Below are 18,155 nucleotides of genomic sequence, written 5' to 3'. Positions count from 1 at the left end.
TCTAAATATGAAAAGAGTAATAACTGACTCAACAGCACTAAAAATACGAGAACCAAACTATAATCACCAAACTTTAATATGTGTTTTAAAAAATCACCAAAAGAGTGATCATGAATTAACAATTCTGAATGGCAAAGTCAAGGTGGCAAGTTGGGAGGGGCAGGAGGGAACTTGGGAACACTGGTGGAAAGAAGCTGACACTGGTAGTGGGACTGGGACATTATATGTCTAACACTCACTTCTCAATAATGTTGTAAATCACAGTTCTTTAATAAATTTAAAAAATTCACATTCATTCAAGTATTTAAAAAATTCCAAGTATACTTATGTTGCTTAGCAAACTAAAATTCAGACATTTTCTAGATGAAAGGTATAACCAAAATTTTCTGTCTGGATGTAGCATAATTAGGGCATTGCATGTGAAAAGATCATTTCCCACAATGATTCCTGGAGGCAAAGATATGAGGAAGATATTCATTCAAAAGTCACACACAAGGCTTTCAATAAACAAGTTGTCTCTTAAAAATGGAGCAGGAAGATGAGGCATACTGGAAAAACTCATTTAACCACTAGGAGGCGGCATTTCACCTCCATAAGCCTCTGTTTTCCCATCTATAAAATGAGATGTGAAGAGATGACCCAATTCATTTACTTAAATTTAACAAGCACTTAGCAGTATTTCAATCACCTTCAATTACCTTCCTAAGCCACTAGGAGGCACAAGAAGACAGGGAGATTACTACAAACATTTGCCTAGGAGTGGCCCTGATTTTTGCTGCTTGAAAGAAGTATTCATTGTGTTTTTCTTAGAGACTTCCCCATCCACTGCTTTATTAGGCAATATTCAAAATTAGTTTGGAATGAGTCATTTCCTTCTTTGATTTCCAAACACCAAGAGAACTGAGCTGTTTGCCCAGGTCACACCTATAAAAGCTTCGAAATCTGGTCTTTGGGCTTTACGTAAAATTGGCTTGGCCACAGTCCTCATAAGGCAGTCAGCAAAAGACTAAATAAAAAGACTGTTTGCAAAAGAGTGAATTAGGAATTCTGAATGGCAAAATCAGTGCTCCACCCCAGATCCCATTCCCTGGAGGAATAAGAAGTCACCTTTTTCAGCATGGGCATACAGATTAGAGGGGAGCAGAAATATTCCCCCTTGTCCTAGCCTGTGCTGGGCCCTGTTTCCAAATCAGAAAGTAGAGATTTTTCTGGTGGTATCACTGTCATCCCATTGTTCATCAAGTTACTGGAGCGGGCGCCAGTAATGTCTCCATTCATCCCAGCCCTGAGATTTTAGCAGCCTCTCCTTACTCGTTTTCCCCAACGATTGGAGGCTCTTTTCAGGGTCAGGGGAATGAGACCTGTTATTGTTACTGTATCAAATATGCCATGGGGAGCTTGCCAGGCTCTTCCATAGTGGTAAAAAAAATTCCTTTCAGTGAGGGCTTTTGGTTTTGTTTTGTTTTCTGGCCATACCTGGGCAACACTTGGGAGCTACTTTCAGCTCTGTGCTTGTGGGTTGCTCCTAGTGGTGCCAGGATCAAGCCAAGCCTCTTGTGTGAAAGTACGTGCTCAGGCCATTGAACTATCTCTTCTGCCTCTCTCAGGATCTTTCAAGAAACCTGAGTAATTCAGATTCACTTTTAGGGTAAAGACTAGAAACAGTTCTAGAGGAACTTATGGTTCTTAGAGTTTAAGAGAGAATCTGGCTAGGAATTTTGAGATCACTCTACCTTGTATCTTCTATAATGTCATCAATCAGCTTCAACCGCATTTCAGCCAACTGGTTTGCAGGAATCTTTCCTTGAATCCCTGATTTTAAGGCCTCTATATTTGATTGCTGAAGAATTGGAAAAGAGAGAAAATAACTGGTGATTGTTTTAAATATATAAATATTTTATGTATTCAGAAAGTAAAAAACAGAGCAAAGATGGAGCAACAAAACCTAAAACGGACTATAAGACAATACCAATCTATTCATCTCTTTCAAGTGAATAACAGAACTACATTTAACTAAACTAAGTAACTTTTGAATATAGTATTCTAACTATATAACCCCCTTCTTGTACTATAATAAAAAAGAAAAAAACAAGTAAACCCACAAACTCTAATTAGGTCCCCCCTCTACTCCAGTGGTTTATCTGTGGGGCTTAAAACTGAATCAATCAATGAGTAAATATATTAAGAATAATGGGAGCCATGTAATTTACTGTCGAAGAAGGGAATTATAAATAAAATATAAGTTATATAGAAATCAATGTAGAAATAGGCAAGATAAGAAATAAACCCCATGATATTATAATAGATTAGATTCCTTAAAATTAATTGACTTTAGTATTTTGATAAACCCAGAAGTATAGATGTGTGTGACTGTGTTTGTGAATATTGGGAAACAATAATATCTCTGCATCAAGTAAACCCTTTAATAAATGTATCTTGGTTTTAACTTGCCATTCCCCCTAAAAGAATAGAACTTTTTAAAAAAATGGTGATTTGAGGACAGAGGCAGGGAAAATACCTGAGGAGCCTAGAACAAATTGTTTTGTCCCTCTGGGAATCTGCCAACAGGGACTGGGAGTGCCCGGTGTGATTAATATCAGCCCTCATGAGGGAAGCCACCATTCTGTCTTAATTAGCAGGGAATTAGGACAGCTTGATCAACACAGAGAGGTTATTTGAAGAACTGGGACGGGGAAGGGGGTTGCGTGGGGAAAGCTAAGAATCCTCCAAACATAGTTAGAACAGAGGTGTGACCAATTCTCCACCAATTTCCTAGAGAAGCAGGAGTGGAAATTCATACTACGATGGCACTGCTTATTAATTGCAGCTTTCTTGTGCCAACAACTAGGCCTACTTTAATGTAAGCATCAACTCTCATTCAATATAAAAAAATGCAAAATATGCAGCAATATTTTTTTATATTTTTCCATGGGGTCCTAGTCGAATATATTACAAGACTCCCACATCTTCTTCTAGCCCTAAAATCTTTTCTAAAATCTTGGAAAATATTAACACCTCTATCATCTGGAAATTAAAACATGAATACCAGATGGAGTTTATCAATGTCAAAAATAACTAAATGTCCTTGAATTAGTTAGAAATATCTCATCTGTATCCCTCTTTCCTCATCAATATCCATTAGATAGATAACCAATGTATTTTCTACCAGAGGAAACCCCCAACATTCTAGCAAGAAAATTTGCCCTAGTCTGCAGTAAGAGTAGAAAATGTCACGACTGATTTTTATGAGTTTACCTTTTCCACGGCAGATATTTTATGCATTTATAATAAATTCTTGAGATTGAAGAGATAGCATAGAAGTTAAGGTGCTTGCCTTGCTTCCGACTGACCTGGTTTGGAATCCCTGGCACTATATATGGTGCCCCGATCGAGCACAGAGCCAGAAATAGACTCTGAGCACTACCAGATGTGGCTCCCAAAAAACCAACCAAACAACAACAATGAATTCTGACAAGTTCCACATTGCTTTTGGAATAGACTATTTTACATACTTCTCATGCTAATTGTGGTAGGCACTGAGTTGTACCCCCTACTCTGATATCAATCATTCATTGTTTATATCTTAATTAAGTCAGTTAAGTAAATTTATCAGATGTATGTTTGCTCAAGCATCATACTGCATTTTCCAATTCTATAGTAGCAAGATGAGGTTGTATAACAGGATTCTGGTCAATGGAAGTGAGAAGGAATCATGTGTGTGACTTCTGGATTTTTTCCTTTAAGGAAAATATTTATGTCATCTTCCTAAAGTACTCCTTTTCCTCAACTGGAGGGTTTGTGTAGAGATGAATTGCCTCTCTCAAGCAGATAATGGCAACTCCATAATGCTGGTGCAAGAACCTGGGTCCACAATTGCCTAAATCCACACTATCCTTAGGTTACTTAACAGTTGCCAACAAGTTTGCTCTTACTGTCTATCACTCTGTTCTGAGATACATAGCTTTTAAATTCCCCAACCTGAAACCCAAAAGTTAATTCACTCTAGCTACAAGGGACTATAGAAAACTTAAACTTACCAGTCTTTCTGCTACACCTAGAAGAATGTTCACTACATCCAGGCGATGGCTGATATCCTCCCAGTATGAAGTCAGGGTAACAACTGGCTTTGTGTGGGACCACGGCAAGTAATAGTAGAAGTTTCCTGGTACAGAACATTAAGACAGTGAACACTGAGCACTTAAACATTATCTTAAAACAAAGATATGCACACAGAGCTACTGAGTAACCCATAAGATTAGGCAATTGTTTGAAATAGTTTGGCTCTTACATTTTATTCAGTTAAACAAGAAGGGAATAGATCTTATTCACTGTATCACTGTGTCACTGTCATCCCGTTGTTCACTGATTTGCTCGAGTGGGCACCAGTAACATCTCCATTGTGAGACTTGCTGTTATTGGTTTTGGCATATCGAATACGCCATGGGTAGCTTGCCAGGCTCTGTAGTGCAGGTGAGATACTCTCAGTAGCTTGCCAGGCTCTCTGAGAGAGGCAGAGGAATCGAACCTGGGTCGGCCACATGCAAGGCAAAATGCCCTACCCGCTGTGCTATAGCTCTGCAGACTATTTTGAAAATATCTCTAAAATATCCTTGGGAAGGGAGTGCTATGATTACAGCATCTTTGGTGGTTAGGATCATTAGGCTGAATAAATAATCAGGTTTAATACGTATTAAACATATATATGTGTATACTAATACTCCTTTGTATTAATTTTCACAGAAACTCTGTAGAAGATGAAGAAATGAAGGCTAGTATTAAATGATGTTGCTGAGGTGCAGTGTAGGTAAGAGAGTAAAGACCAGAGTCCATTTACTTCAATGATCCAGTCTAAGAGAGATCTGGGGCTACTAAGACAGAGGTGGGCAGGGCAAGGAGCATTTTAGGTATTCAATGTTCAGCAAGTCACCCTCTTCTGAGTGTACAAAGAAGTGCCCATGTGAAAGGTGGGCCCAGGAAGGGGCCTTGGGATTCAGCTCCCAGCAAAGGGTCCACAACTTCTTGAGGTTCTTCTTGGGGTACCCACAATATCCAAGATACCTAAACACCAATATTCTCCTTCTTCATTCCTTTCCTTTCCATGGATAATATGCTGGGGTTTATATTTGCCAATCAGAGAATAAGCTGCATGTTCTTTGGTCTGTGGTAATTCCACTATAAAAGGTATGCAGGAAATGGTCAGTGTCCAATCTTACCATCAAATATGGCCCGGCTGTACTGAGTGGTTGATGCCAAAGGCTTACAGGTTGCATCAAACTTGTTACCATAGTTCCCAATGCTGACTTCAAACTGGATGGCTTCTCCAACATCTTGTAGCATGGTGGCTGAATGGAACACAGCAGACAGGCTATACTTCCGCCTTCGCTGGTATCTCTACAAAGTGTAAGCAGAATTGAGGCTCAGTAAACTCCAGTTGTATATTTATGGGAGAGTTTCTAGCATTTGTATTTCTTAAACTAATAATTTGTGCTGAATCAAATTTGTCAGTCGAGAACTTTCTTTTTTTTTTTTTTACATAGGTTTTATTATTTATTTACTTATTTGCTTTTTGGGTCATACCCAGCGACGCACAGGGGTTACTCCTGGCTCATGCACTCAGGAATTACTCCAGGCGGTGTTCGGGGGACCATATGGGATGCTGGGAATCAAACCCAGGTCGGGCGCGTGCAAGGCAAATGCCCTACCCACTGTGCTATCACTCCAGCCCCAGTGGAGGACTTTCTTGGATCTAGCAGTTGCCCTTGTATTTATACAAGTGGGCAAAGAGAGAGGAACAGCTGGATGTTCCTTAAACATTGTTTGAAACAAAGGGGAAAGTGAAAACAAACAAAAGCCTGGCTACTGATTTTAAAATTATGTTAAATTCATACATCAGAATAAAAATTTCTAAAAAGGCTTTGGTATATATATATATATATATATATACAAAGATTAAAAAGGTATACTATAAATAAATTCATTAACTATATATTTAATATTGGCATATGCATGAAGAAATTTGAAAGAATAGAAATCAATGTTAGCTGAATTTATTCTGGAAAAGCATAGACACATAGAAACATAGAATATATTTCTAATGTATTATTTTTAATTTTTTTTTCTTTTTGGGTCACACCCGGCAATGCTCAGGGGTTACTCCTGGCTTTGCACTCAGGAATTACTCCTGGCAGTACTCGGGGGACCATATGGGATGCTGGGAATCAAACCCGGGCCAGCCGCATGCAAGGCAAACTCCCTACCAGCTGTGCTATCTCTCCAAACTACTATTTTTAATTGTTTTAATATTAACTTTCAATCAGAAATAATAGTGAATATGTTTAATATAGTATTCGCTATATCCCCTCCTTCTTTTACTGTAATAAAAAACAGAAAAATACAAATAAACCTACAAACTCTAATTAAGTCCCCCTTCTACTCCAGTGGTTTATCTGTGGGGTTTAGAATTGAATCAATGAATAAATATATTAAGAATAATTGGAGCTATGTAATTTACTGTTGGATAAGGGAATTATATAAGTTGGATAAGGGAACTATATATAAAATATAAGTTATTTTATTTATGTCAGATTTGGGCCATACCTGGCAGTGCTCATGAAATCCTAAGTGTGCAGGGGATTGAACTCAAGTTGGCTGCCTGCAAAGCAAGTATCCTGCCCACTGTTCTCTGATCCCTTACTGTCATTTTAAAAATACGTGAAATTAGATGAGCTTATATATTTTTCTTAAATAGAAAAAAAGGTTTATTTAACAGTTTTTTTCATATTGAGGTAATGGTGTGTTTAAAGATGACAATATTCTAGAGGTACAATTTCAACCTCTTTGTTCCTTTCTTTTTTATTAATGATTTGTTTACTGACTGAATGAACATTGAGGTGGCTGAACAAAGGGCCACCGTGATCATATTGAATAACTACTGAGTATAGCAGAAATGACCATGAGCCTTCAGGTCTTGATTCATTTGGGCACGTAAGATCTCTTGAATCCACATTCTACTCTAAATCCTTATTCAGTTTGCATCAATTGTTGTTTATGGATCATATTTACTGATCCTTGGACATGTAACTTCCTTAGTCAATATAAAGATTAGCAATGGTCTAAATTTTTGTACTTCATTATACCTTCTACATTACACCTTCTACTATTTAATATTGTTGGCACCTAGAGTTTGCTCTGTGTCCCTTTTGTACCAAATATTTGTCTATGCTCACTTAGCTTAGGATGAAAACACTGGAGATTACTACAGTGCAAACATGTTGGTTATGTGCTTGATTGTTGACCATACAAAATTTACATACTCAAGTATCACTGTATCACTTTCATCCCATTGCTCGTCGATTTACTCGAGTGGGCACCAGTAACATCTCTATTACATTCAGCCCTGAGATTTTAGCAGCCTCTCCTTACTCGTTTTTCCCAATGATTGGAGGCTTTTTCAGGGTCAGGGGAATGAGATATATCGTTACTGTTTTTGGCATATCAAATACACCACAGGTAGCTTTCCAGGCCAGAGCCATGTGGGTGGGATACTCTCGGTAGCTTGTTGGGCTCTCCGAGAGGTATCTATATATATTTGACTGTATTTGGGATATGAATATGCCATGGGGAGCTTGCAAGGCTCTGCCATGCGGGCAATAGACTCTTGGTAGCTTGTTAAGTTCTCCAAGAGGGAGAACAAGGCTATTAGATGCTGCGCAGCTGCAAAGCGGCTGTGTGCTTCCGGGAGCTTGGTCTTATAGTCTCTGGATGTTGGCCATTAGTGGGATTACACAGCGCCATTACAATACTCAAGTAGCTCGAGAAATTTCTCACTATAGCATATTTAGCACTATGCTATAGTATACACATAAATACATATTCTTAGAGAAGGAATTCCCAACCCTATAGTTTATAGTCTGATATTTAGAGGCCATACTGGTATCAAATGCTAGCATTTAATGATATTTTTCCCTCTTTTTCCCAACTGTTACCTATGTCAATGTGTATACCATAATTTAAGTAGGAAAGAAGTGATACCTTCTTCCCTTTAAGAAATTAATAAAAATTACTTGATCCCTAAAGGATATTTATTAAATTTGCTTTTCAGCTATTCCATAACTTATGGTCTATGAAAAAAATCACCCTCATGGGTGGGTTTGTTTTTTTTTTTTTTTTTTTGCTTTTTGGGTCACACCTGGCGATGCACAGGGGTTACTCCTGGCTCTGCACTCAGGAATCACCCCTGGCCATGCTCAGGGGACCATATGGGATGCTGGGATTTGAACCCGGGTCGGCCGCGTGCAAGGCAAACGCCCTACCTGCTGTGCTATCTCTCCAGCCCCTCATGGGTGGGTTTTTTAACATATCATGGAAGACGTGGTCTTTCATATACGAAAGTATTAAGACAACAATTTCAAAACTTCTTTTATAAAGAGTTGTAGTCAAACACAAATACCATAAAATTTACTGTCTAATTTCCATTTTCAAATGTAGAGTTTGATGGCATTAAGTTTCTTCACATTGTACTACCATCACCAATAAACACGCACAGAGTTGTTTAATCATTTGTTGGTCACACTGTCCATTTCCACATGTTTTCAGCCTTTACAAGTCTGACTACTCTGTATACCTCATGTGAGCATGATCAACTATTTGTCCTTTTGTGACCAGACTTATTTAACTTGCACAATAACCTCAAGATTTAGTCATATTGTAGCTAGCATGTGTCAGAATATTCTTCCTTTTTTGTTATTAATCTGTTTTATTATATTATTTCCAGAAAGGGATCATTTAATTACATATTACAAATATTACAATAGAAATTCAATAATAATGTCTAAGTAAAGCATTTCTATTAATCTTTTTTTAAATTAGTGAATCACCATGGGGTACAATTATATAGTTACAAATTTTCGTGTTTGCGTTTCAGTCATACAATGATCGAGTACCCATCCCTCCACCAGTGCCCATTCTCCACCACCAATGATCCCAGTATCCCTCCAACCCCCCCACCCCCCACCCACCCCACCTCTGTGGCAGGGCATTCCCTTTTGTTCTCTCTCTCTCCTTTTGGGTGTGTTCAATAGAAGCATTGAGTGGCCATTGTGTTCGATATATAATCTACATTCGGCACGCATCTCCCAACTTGAACAGGTCCTCCAAACACCCTTTATTTGGTGTTTCCTTCTCTATCTGAGCTGTCTTTTTCTCCAGTATGTGAGGCTGGCTTCCAAGCCATGGGCCTAACCTCCTGGTCCTTATTTCTACTATTCTTGGGCGTTAGTCTCCTATTCTGTTACTTTATATTCCACAGATGAGTGCAATCTTTCTATGTCTATCCCTCTCTTTCTAACTCATTTCATTAACATAATACTTTCTGTGTTGATCCACTTATACGCAAATTTCATGATCCACTTATAAGCAAATTTCATCTTTTCTAACTCCTGCATAGTATTCCATTGTGTAGATGTACCAAAGTTTCTTTAGCCAGTCATCTGTTCTTGGGCACTCAGGTTTTTTCCAGAATTTGGCTATTGTAAATAGTGCAGCAATGAACATACAAGTGCAGATGTCACTTATTCTTCCTTTTTAAGCCTGACTAACACTACACTGTTTTGTTAAAAGATTAAATGAGGCATATTAAAACTTTTAATAATTTAATAATTTAAAAGTTTTAGAAAAATTTTTTTGTTAAATGGTTTTGTTAGTTGATATTGGTTGGTTTCCAGGATATTCCAAGGGCACTGCAGGTGAGAACTCTATAAATGGCAGGTGGGGGTGTCACAATGCAAGACACAGTGGCCAACCAGTGGGATGTGGGGAACAGTCAGAAAAGGCTGAGAAAATTGCTGTAAAGTACCCATTTCCATTATAGCATAGGCCATACTCCAATATTTACCTCAACAACCATTAAGTCATCATATGAAATGGGTTCAAGTTTTTTATCTGGAGGTGTTTTCTCAAGAAAAGTGCTTAGTTCAACCAAGATCCTGCCTCTGTAGGCAACGCCTTCCCCCTGGAAAGGAATAACACAGGGTTATCCATTTAGGAATAAACAACTCAGAAAAGAACACTTTCTCCCTAGTCGGTAATGCAACTGTAAAAGGTTTCTCATTACTATGACCCAAGCCTATAGAATAAATCAACCATTTTTGAATGAATTACTGTTCCAGCTAAATTCAGGTATGTAGTCTCTTCAAGAAGAGTCAAGGTCAGTAGAAAGCCACACAAATGTCACCAGGGGAGTCAGAGTTGAGAGGAACCTATGACTATGGTCGGAGGCCTTCAAGACAGGTTCTGAGTCCAGAGAGGTTCCTGGGAGAGGAAGTGTGTGTGTGTGTGGGGGGGGGGTATCTCAGCTTCTTTACCCTACTTCAGCAGAGTAGCTCTGTATTTATTTGTTATATATTTCTTTTTCTTCTTTTCTCAAAATTCAGAGACTGTCATGTGGTAACAAGGACAAGTCTCAGTGACCCACAAGCAAAGGAAGAAAATGTTGGGGTGTGGCTGAGGGTGAGGTTGAAGAGAGGAAACTCCTCCCACCAAACTCAGCAGTGTTGGCAGCAGACTCTCCCAAAGAGGAAGGAAGGGTCTCTGGGCCAGTCTTCTACTTCCCTCATAACGGTTTTTTTTTTTTTACTCTACCTTTCTTGGTTTGAGGGAGCCAGTTAGAAATCATTATTTTGGATTCCAATGAATGTGGTAGAAAGAACCCTTCCCATCTCTATACCTCTATGTCTCCATCTAAAAAATGAAGATTTAGAATCCATCTGGTAAAATAAAACATGTGACCAACTATGTTACCTCCAATAATCAGCAGTTTCCTAGAAGATGAAATGGAGCTGAACTCTAGGGCAGCTTCTTTGCTTCTTAGAAAAAAGGTACAGCAGGTACAGCAATGATTACTGACACTTGACTAAGTGTAAGCCTGGGGAATGGCCATGCTATGGACTTTCAGGACCAAATTAGATTGTCTCCAGGATCTTTTCCTAATTTTGCATTCTAAGAATTGAAGGCCCTGAGACTTCTATCTTTCATCACTTGATTAGTCATACCTATGTGTATGTGGGGTTCCCTAAGTATAAGACTTAATTACAACTATTAGAATAAGAATCACATTAATCTGTGCTCATTAATTATGATAATTGATTGAAACTAACCTTTCCAGTATTTAACTCATCATAGGGGTCTGGGAATCCTGTATACTCTCTGGGGCTTCCATAAAGGTTCAGATAACAAGGGCCAAATGTTGGAACGAAGCCCACCTCTGTTTCTCCTGTATTTGCTGGAAGAAAACATTGTGATTAGATTTTAGGCATCTGCAGCTTAACTACTAAAATATATTAGTTGTTAGTTGATGTGATAATTTCCTTCCAACGTGTAAGTTAATTGTTTTAGTGCAGATTATTAGTACTTGTGAGATGCGCCATATTTATTTTCTCTTGTTGCTATAAAACATTAATTAAAAAAATGAGGGGTAATTCAGGTAAACTTATGAGGCTATTGCAAAAAGGATAATATTATTCAAATGAAAGAGCCAGAGAATTTCAAGTTAATTTTTGCATTTTTTAAAGTCTATAACAATATTATATCAAAGACATAACTACAATTGCTGGAGTAATAGCACAGCGGGTAGGGCGTTTGCCTTGCACGAGGCCGACCCGGGTTTGATTCCCAGCATCCCATATGGTCCCCTGAGTGCCGCCAGGAGTAATTCCTGAGTGCATGAGCCAGGAGTAACCCCTGTGCATCACTAGGTATGACACCCCCCCAAAAAAAAGCAAAAAAAGATAAAGACATAACTATAGTTGAAGAAAAGCATTATATTATTTGGGGAAAATTTAAAGGATATATATTATATTTGGCATATCCAATATTGGATATGCCAAAAACAGTAACAATAAGTCTCTCAATGAGAGACAATACTGGTGCCCGCTCAAACAAATCGATGAGCAACGGATGACAGTGACAGTAACAGTGATATATTATATTTATTTAGTTTCCAAACAATATAATTTAGTTTAAACAGTATAAATCTTCAGATGATGTTAGATATGTATTTAAATTATTTATTGTATATATTTAATGTAATGTTTTCATGTAATAATTCCCTATTCATGATATTCTATCTTTTGTGAGCAACCAATATATTCCATATTTCTGCTATCTGCATTTAGCCAGTCTACTCCCCCAGTGTAAGGAAAATGTGAACTCAAAGAGAGATGGTGTGAAATGACCAGTAAATGTGAGAGCTGCTGCCAACCATCTCAAACACTCCTGTAAGCAAGTAGGATGAACTCATTCCAAAAGCAGAGTATGCACCTCTTATCACAGTTACAAGGAGATGAACTTTTGTTCACTTTATCTAAGAAAGAACTTTCTATGAATTATAAATAGAATTTTGAGGCCAAGAGCTTGTCTTTCAAGCCTATATTTTAAGAGGCTGTCAAACTAATTCCTGCCATCAGTAAGAGGTTGGCCAGATAACTCTTTCCAACTCCATGCTTAAAACTAAGTGGAATGATGCACATGGAGAGGCAGATGAACAGGATGCCCGTTAGTAAGAAACTTGCATTTTACCATCAACTTAATTATTTGACACTTTCTTATATGTGTTAGTGAGCACTTCCAAGGATGAGGTGGAAACCATACACAGAAATGAGAAAAAACTGCAGTTTCACGTTAAAGGGTAGAAAAAAATGAGCATTTAAATTTAACAGAGAAAAATAATATCTGATAGCCTAAGAGTGAGACTTGGTAACAATTTATGATGGCCCATTCCATAACTACTTTAAAATCTCTTATAAAACCCAAATCAAGAACAAGCAATTTTCCAACAGAGCTCTTTCTAGGGTTTCCAAATGAACAAGATGATATGAATATTATGTGGAAATAAGTGCTTCATTTGGCTTCATCTACTTTGCCTTAAGGAACATCATCAAGTTGGCCAAGGGATCATTCACAAGCCAGACTTAGGCTCCTTGCTTTGCATTAGAATATTCTTGTACAGGAAAGGATGCTGTATGGAAATAGAAGTTTAAAGCAGAGATCTACAGTAAGAGAAGGAAATGTTTAAGTCAGATTAAAGTTAACCCCCTTTTTCTCTAGTTATTTAATATGGGAAAACTGAAGCCCCAGACATGATGCAACTTGTCAAAAGGAAAAATGGGGAAAAAAAGAGAGAGAGAGAGAGAGAGAGAGAGAGAGAGTTATGTACTTGTAGCAGTGGGGCTACATATCTCTTCATTTCCAGCAATGAAAAACTAATTATCAAATGTAGTAGGTCTGTCTCTCTTGCTTGGAAACTCTAACAACTATAGTGAGTTTTGTGTTGAATTATGGAATGTAATCAAGGTAAAGAAAAAATGAAGTGAAATTCATTAGTTATACAGTAGGGGGTAGGGGGTGGGGGCGGGGGGTATACTGGGGTTTCTGGTGGTGGAATATGGGCACTGGTGAAGGGATGGGTGTTTGAATATTGTATAACTGACATATAAACCTGCGAACTTTGTAACTTTCCACATGGTGATTTAATAAAAAGTTAAAAAAAAAAAGGAAAAATGACAGATTTGTGTCCAGATCTTGAATTTCATTGTTTACATAGGGTACCAATACAAACAGTACAACAAGTACACCATCCGTTCCTCTGGTATACTTTCATTGCATGTAAGCCAAGCCCCATGGGTCACTTTCTATATTGACTTTTTGCCATAAAATTTTGCTTTTTGCTAAAGATTTTCAAGGATGGGACAAAAAAAAATCAAAATTCCATATTGTGGTCCTATAGAATCAGTATAGAATGTCAACAATGATGGGTCTCATTCCCCTGACCCTGAAAGAGCCTCCAATGAGGCACCATTGAGAAGGACGAGTAGAGAAGCTTCTAAAATCTCAGGGCTAGGAAGAATGGAGACGTTACTGAGACCTCTCAAGAAAATTGATGATGAACGGGATGATGATGATGATGATGATGATAGAATGTCAAAATTCTGTACTGATAGCTCAAAGACAGAGCACATGCTTTGCAAACTGGAGCCCCAAGTATGAGTCCTGCTACTGTATGGTCTTTTAAGCACCTCCAGCAGAAAATACCAAGTTCTGAGTATAGAGTATCTCCTGAGCACTGTTGAATGTGGCCCCCAAACAAACAAACAAAAAGATCTGAACATCACCTTGATAACAATACATTAATTCTTTTATGCCCAACCAAATTCCTTTGGCAGTTTAAATCCTTGGACTTTACTTAGTTATGCATTAACATGAGGAAATGTCATTGTACGTGCTCATGTCTTAGCCTGCTCTCCTAGGAAAGCATATTTTCTCACAAGCTGTCTTCAAACTTTAACTCATTTTATGCAAAAATGTCGCCTCAGATGTTCCAGTGCAGTTATACAAAATAAAACCAAAATTCTTTAGCCTGATTGTCAATGTTTTCTTCTCAGCTAGTTACAACCCACATCTCCCTCACCTCTCCAAAGTTCCTTTACATGTGGGCTAATATAAGTGTTTTTAGCTTTAGATCTATGCTTTAGCCTTTAAGATATGCTTATCTGTGTTTCAGTTATAAATTCCTTTGTGGTGGAGGGTTACAGGATTCACTTATGTTTTATTTTGCTTTCCTAGACATATAATATTGGTTCTGTGGTGGAGTACTACCACACAAATATTTCCTGGTTGGTTGAACAAAAGAATGAAACAATAAAGTATTACCAAATCTCTTAAGTTTGTTACAAATCTAAGTATACCTTAATACTCATGTAAAACTGATTATAGAACAATGAATTTATTTTATTTTGTTTTAGGGACATATCTAATTGTATCCAAGGCTCACGGTTAGCTTTGTGCTCAAAGATTACTCCTGGAAGTTCTTGGGGGACCATATGCAATGCCAGGGATTAAACTGTGGTCAGTGGTATGCAAGGAAAGGGTCTTTACCCCTGTATTATCTGTCCGCACCTGAATTTAATTTTTAAGAACAAATAATGATGATGTAATTGTGCCAATATCATAAAGGCAGACACAAAATTCATACTTGCATAAAGCTTCTTTTTGTAAAGCTTTCTTGTGTACACTATACTCTTTCTCTATTAAAACAACCCTCGGTGACCAATATAGTAGGGACTATCAGGCTGATTTGAAAAGAAAACTTCTCTAAACCTCAGTGTCCTCATCTTTAGGACATAATTACATCAGTCCTAAGAGAGTTGTGATGGTTGAGTATGAGAGCATTGAGTAAACTTGTAAAGAATAGCAAATTCTGTGTAAACCGGAAGTCATGCTATGTGATCACTTATATTTGGAAAATAACGAGGTTCAAGACCCCAAGTGGAAAATGTTCAATTGCTTCCAACCTGGAGATCTATGTTGAGAGTGGAAGAAAGTGATTTTATTCACTTTAAGCAATTGATTTAGTACCCAACTCTCTACCTAGAGAATAGAAACAATAACAGCAACAAAATATCCAGTCATTTATAATGAAGCCAAATAGGGTATGCATCTAGGTGAAAATATAAGATGAAGAGCAAAGCCTAGTTAGTTTATTACAGTTTAGCCATGCAGGACAACATCAAGTACTAATACAAAAATTATTACTCCAGCAAAACTATTTTTGAAAGAGCAAATGTCAAACATGGTTTTAAATAAAATTAATTTATATGCTGTTAATATAGTAGTATTAGATAATAATATCCAGAAATAGCAAAATTACAAAGCATAAAACCTGTATACGATGCAGCCCCAGATCCCGAAGATGAGATATCTATGTAGTAAAAATACAATTCGTTAAACAACAAGCGAAACACCGGCATGGTAAGAGACATTGAAAAAGTTAATAACAATCCAACGGTAGGTAAGTGGTTTAGCAACACCAGAAAATCCCCAAATTTCCAAAGCCTAAGTCACATAACCTTTTGATAATTTATACAAAAGTCACCAGTTAAATGAAAAAATGGTTCAAATCTTTGGGACAATCAGCAGAATAACTAGACATGAAATAATTCAGTCCCAAGACACCAACCCCAAGCTTGGCAGCCAAGCATCCGAGAAAAGCAGGCTTCTCACAACCAGTGGAGGTCTGGGGAAGTTACTAACATTTCTGTTTACTTGTCTTATTTCTCACCTAGTGAGGTCAAAGGCTAGAAAAATCCAAGTTAATTTATTCTGAGACAGTATAAGCAAAGGTCTATAGTAAATGACACATTGTTTTTTGGGGGGAGATTCAGAGCCCGCTACTCATTCTTTTCAGAACATATAATAGACTATATATGTAGGACCAGTAATGTGAGGAAGTCTTCAGACACAGGCTTGAAACTTTCCAATAATTTAAGTTTTTATTCTTCTGGATGGGGCTGGAGTAATAGCACAGTGGGTAGGGCGTTTGCCTTGCATGAAGCCAACCCCGGTTCGATTCTTCTGTCCCTCCCGGAGAGCCCGGCAAGCTATCAAGAGTATCCCGCCCACATGGCAGAGCCTGGCAAGCTACTGTGGTGTATTCAATATGCCAAAAAAAGCAACAACCAGTCTCACAATGGAGACGTTACTGGTGCCCGCTCGAGCAAATCGATGAATAATGGGACGACAGTGCTACAGTGCTATTCTTCTGGACATTACTAACATATCCCTGAGACAGATGTCTATACCGTTATGTCTTGAACGATTACTTTTGTTTCATTTGTGACACCCAGATGTGTTCAAGTCTTACTCATGGCTCTGTAATTAGGGATTATTCCTGGCAAGGCTTGTGGAGCAGGGGATTTATGTGCTGGGGAAAGAACCTGGGCTGGGAAGGTGTCTTACCCCTTTATTATCTCTTTGAACCCTTACATAATTGCTTAAAATATCTAGTTATAACCTGTTTTTGAAGTACTTTATTGATTACCTTTGTGATTTAACCTAGTCCTGATATCTGGATTTTTCACTTGGGAAAAAGAGACAAGTAGAACTATCTTTATCCTCCTTCTCCTTTTCACCTCTCTCTTCTGTACTATGACACTGAAATAGGCAGCAACATTCACATTCTGTCCAGAGTTTTGACTATAAGTGTAAATATTAAAATAAAAGGAATAATATAAATACTATTCTCTGCACACTAAGGAAAGAGTTGGGGTCTGGAGAGATGTCTCATGGTCTGGAAGCAAGATATGCATGTTGGAAGGCCAAGTTCAGTTTCTGATATCTCATGGTTCCCAGAGCACTGTTGGGGGTAACTCCCAATAACTGCTGGCAGTGGTCCAAAATGTGGTCCACTGCTAGGTATGCTATTTTTTTAATGAGTTGTATTACATATTGTTTTTGTTGCAGCTCCATGAGCATGGGCTTCCTGTAAAGAGTTTTTAAGTAGTTCCTAGTATATATTAAAAAAAACCAACAAGTTGTATTTGTTATTGGTGCCCCTTGCTAGCATGAAAACAAAATGTGCACTATTTTGGGGAGTGAAGTGTCATGGTTCAATCCCATCTGACCTTGTTACTTGCCAAAAAATTAAGCTGAGTAGAGAATATCATGTTATATTTGAGTGCATTTGTTTTAACAACACTATAAAATGATGTGCTGGTGTTATTTATTGACATTAAAACTTATAAAACAACTGGGTAGTTTGGGGATGGGGAAAGAGCTAAAAGTTTTTCACTGTTAGTTACCTATTAAGTAGCTATTGATTCATTACTACATTTTTTTTGCAGGTCATGATCAAATTACCACTGAAATAGTTTAATAGGCTTTTAAGGAACCAAATCTTTTGCCAGTGGCAACCCCAGTTAATTTCTTCTCTAGAAGATCTGTACCCAATTCTCTTCCATCTCTCCAGAGTGGCTTACCTTCTACTTCCCCACCAGAGGCTGCAATTTTAGACAGGTGCAGGTATGTTGTTCCAACAATATCATTTTTTGTAAGACGATCCCTGTTTAAAAGAACAGGTTAAGGTCTCTACCTATAAGCATTCATTTATCTTTAATCAAAAACAAAATATAGGACTGGAAAAGGCACTAAACAATGTCTAGTGGACCTCAAGCTTCCCTGTATTTAAAAAAATGTCTCTTGGAAAATACTACATTCTCATTTTCAATTTTCTCAGTCAATAAAAGCAGAGATAGGAATAAGAACATAGAATAGAGATAAATATTGATGGAGAATATGAATCTGCATTCATAACAGGTTATGTTATC

At 37.7% G+C, this 18,155-nt stretch overlaps 1 protein-coding gene across 1 annotated transcript in view; it reads right to left on the bottom strand.

Moving 5' to 3' along the window:
* Positions 1-18,155, bottom strand: part of MYOF (myoferlin) — a 159,253-nt gene that overhangs the window by 69,254 nt on the left and 71,844 nt on the right. The window contains exons 16-22 of the mRNA XM_004607526.2: positions 17,808-17,890; positions 15,713-15,751; positions 11,154-11,278; positions 9,893-10,009; positions 5,214-5,391; positions 4,038-4,162; positions 1,734-1,840 (exon numbers count right to left, since the gene is read on the bottom strand). Of these exons, the coding sequence (XP_004607583.2) occupies positions 1,734-1,840; positions 4,038-4,162; positions 5,214-5,391; positions 9,893-10,009; positions 11,154-11,278; positions 15,713-15,751; positions 17,808-17,890 (774 nt within the window). The remainder of the gene's footprint in view (positions 1-1,733; positions 1,841-4,037; positions 4,163-5,213; positions 5,392-9,892; positions 10,010-11,153; positions 11,279-15,712; positions 15,752-17,807; positions 17,891-18,155) is intronic.

This window comes from Sorex araneus, chromosome 11 (genome assembly GCF_027595985.1).
Source record: "Sorex araneus isolate mSorAra2 chromosome 11, mSorAra2.pri, whole genome shotgun sequence".
Classification (NCBI taxonomy): Eukaryota; Metazoa; Chordata; class Mammalia; order Eulipotyphla; family Soricidae; genus Sorex; species Sorex araneus.
This window is presented reverse-complemented; position numbering and strand designations above follow the sequence as displayed.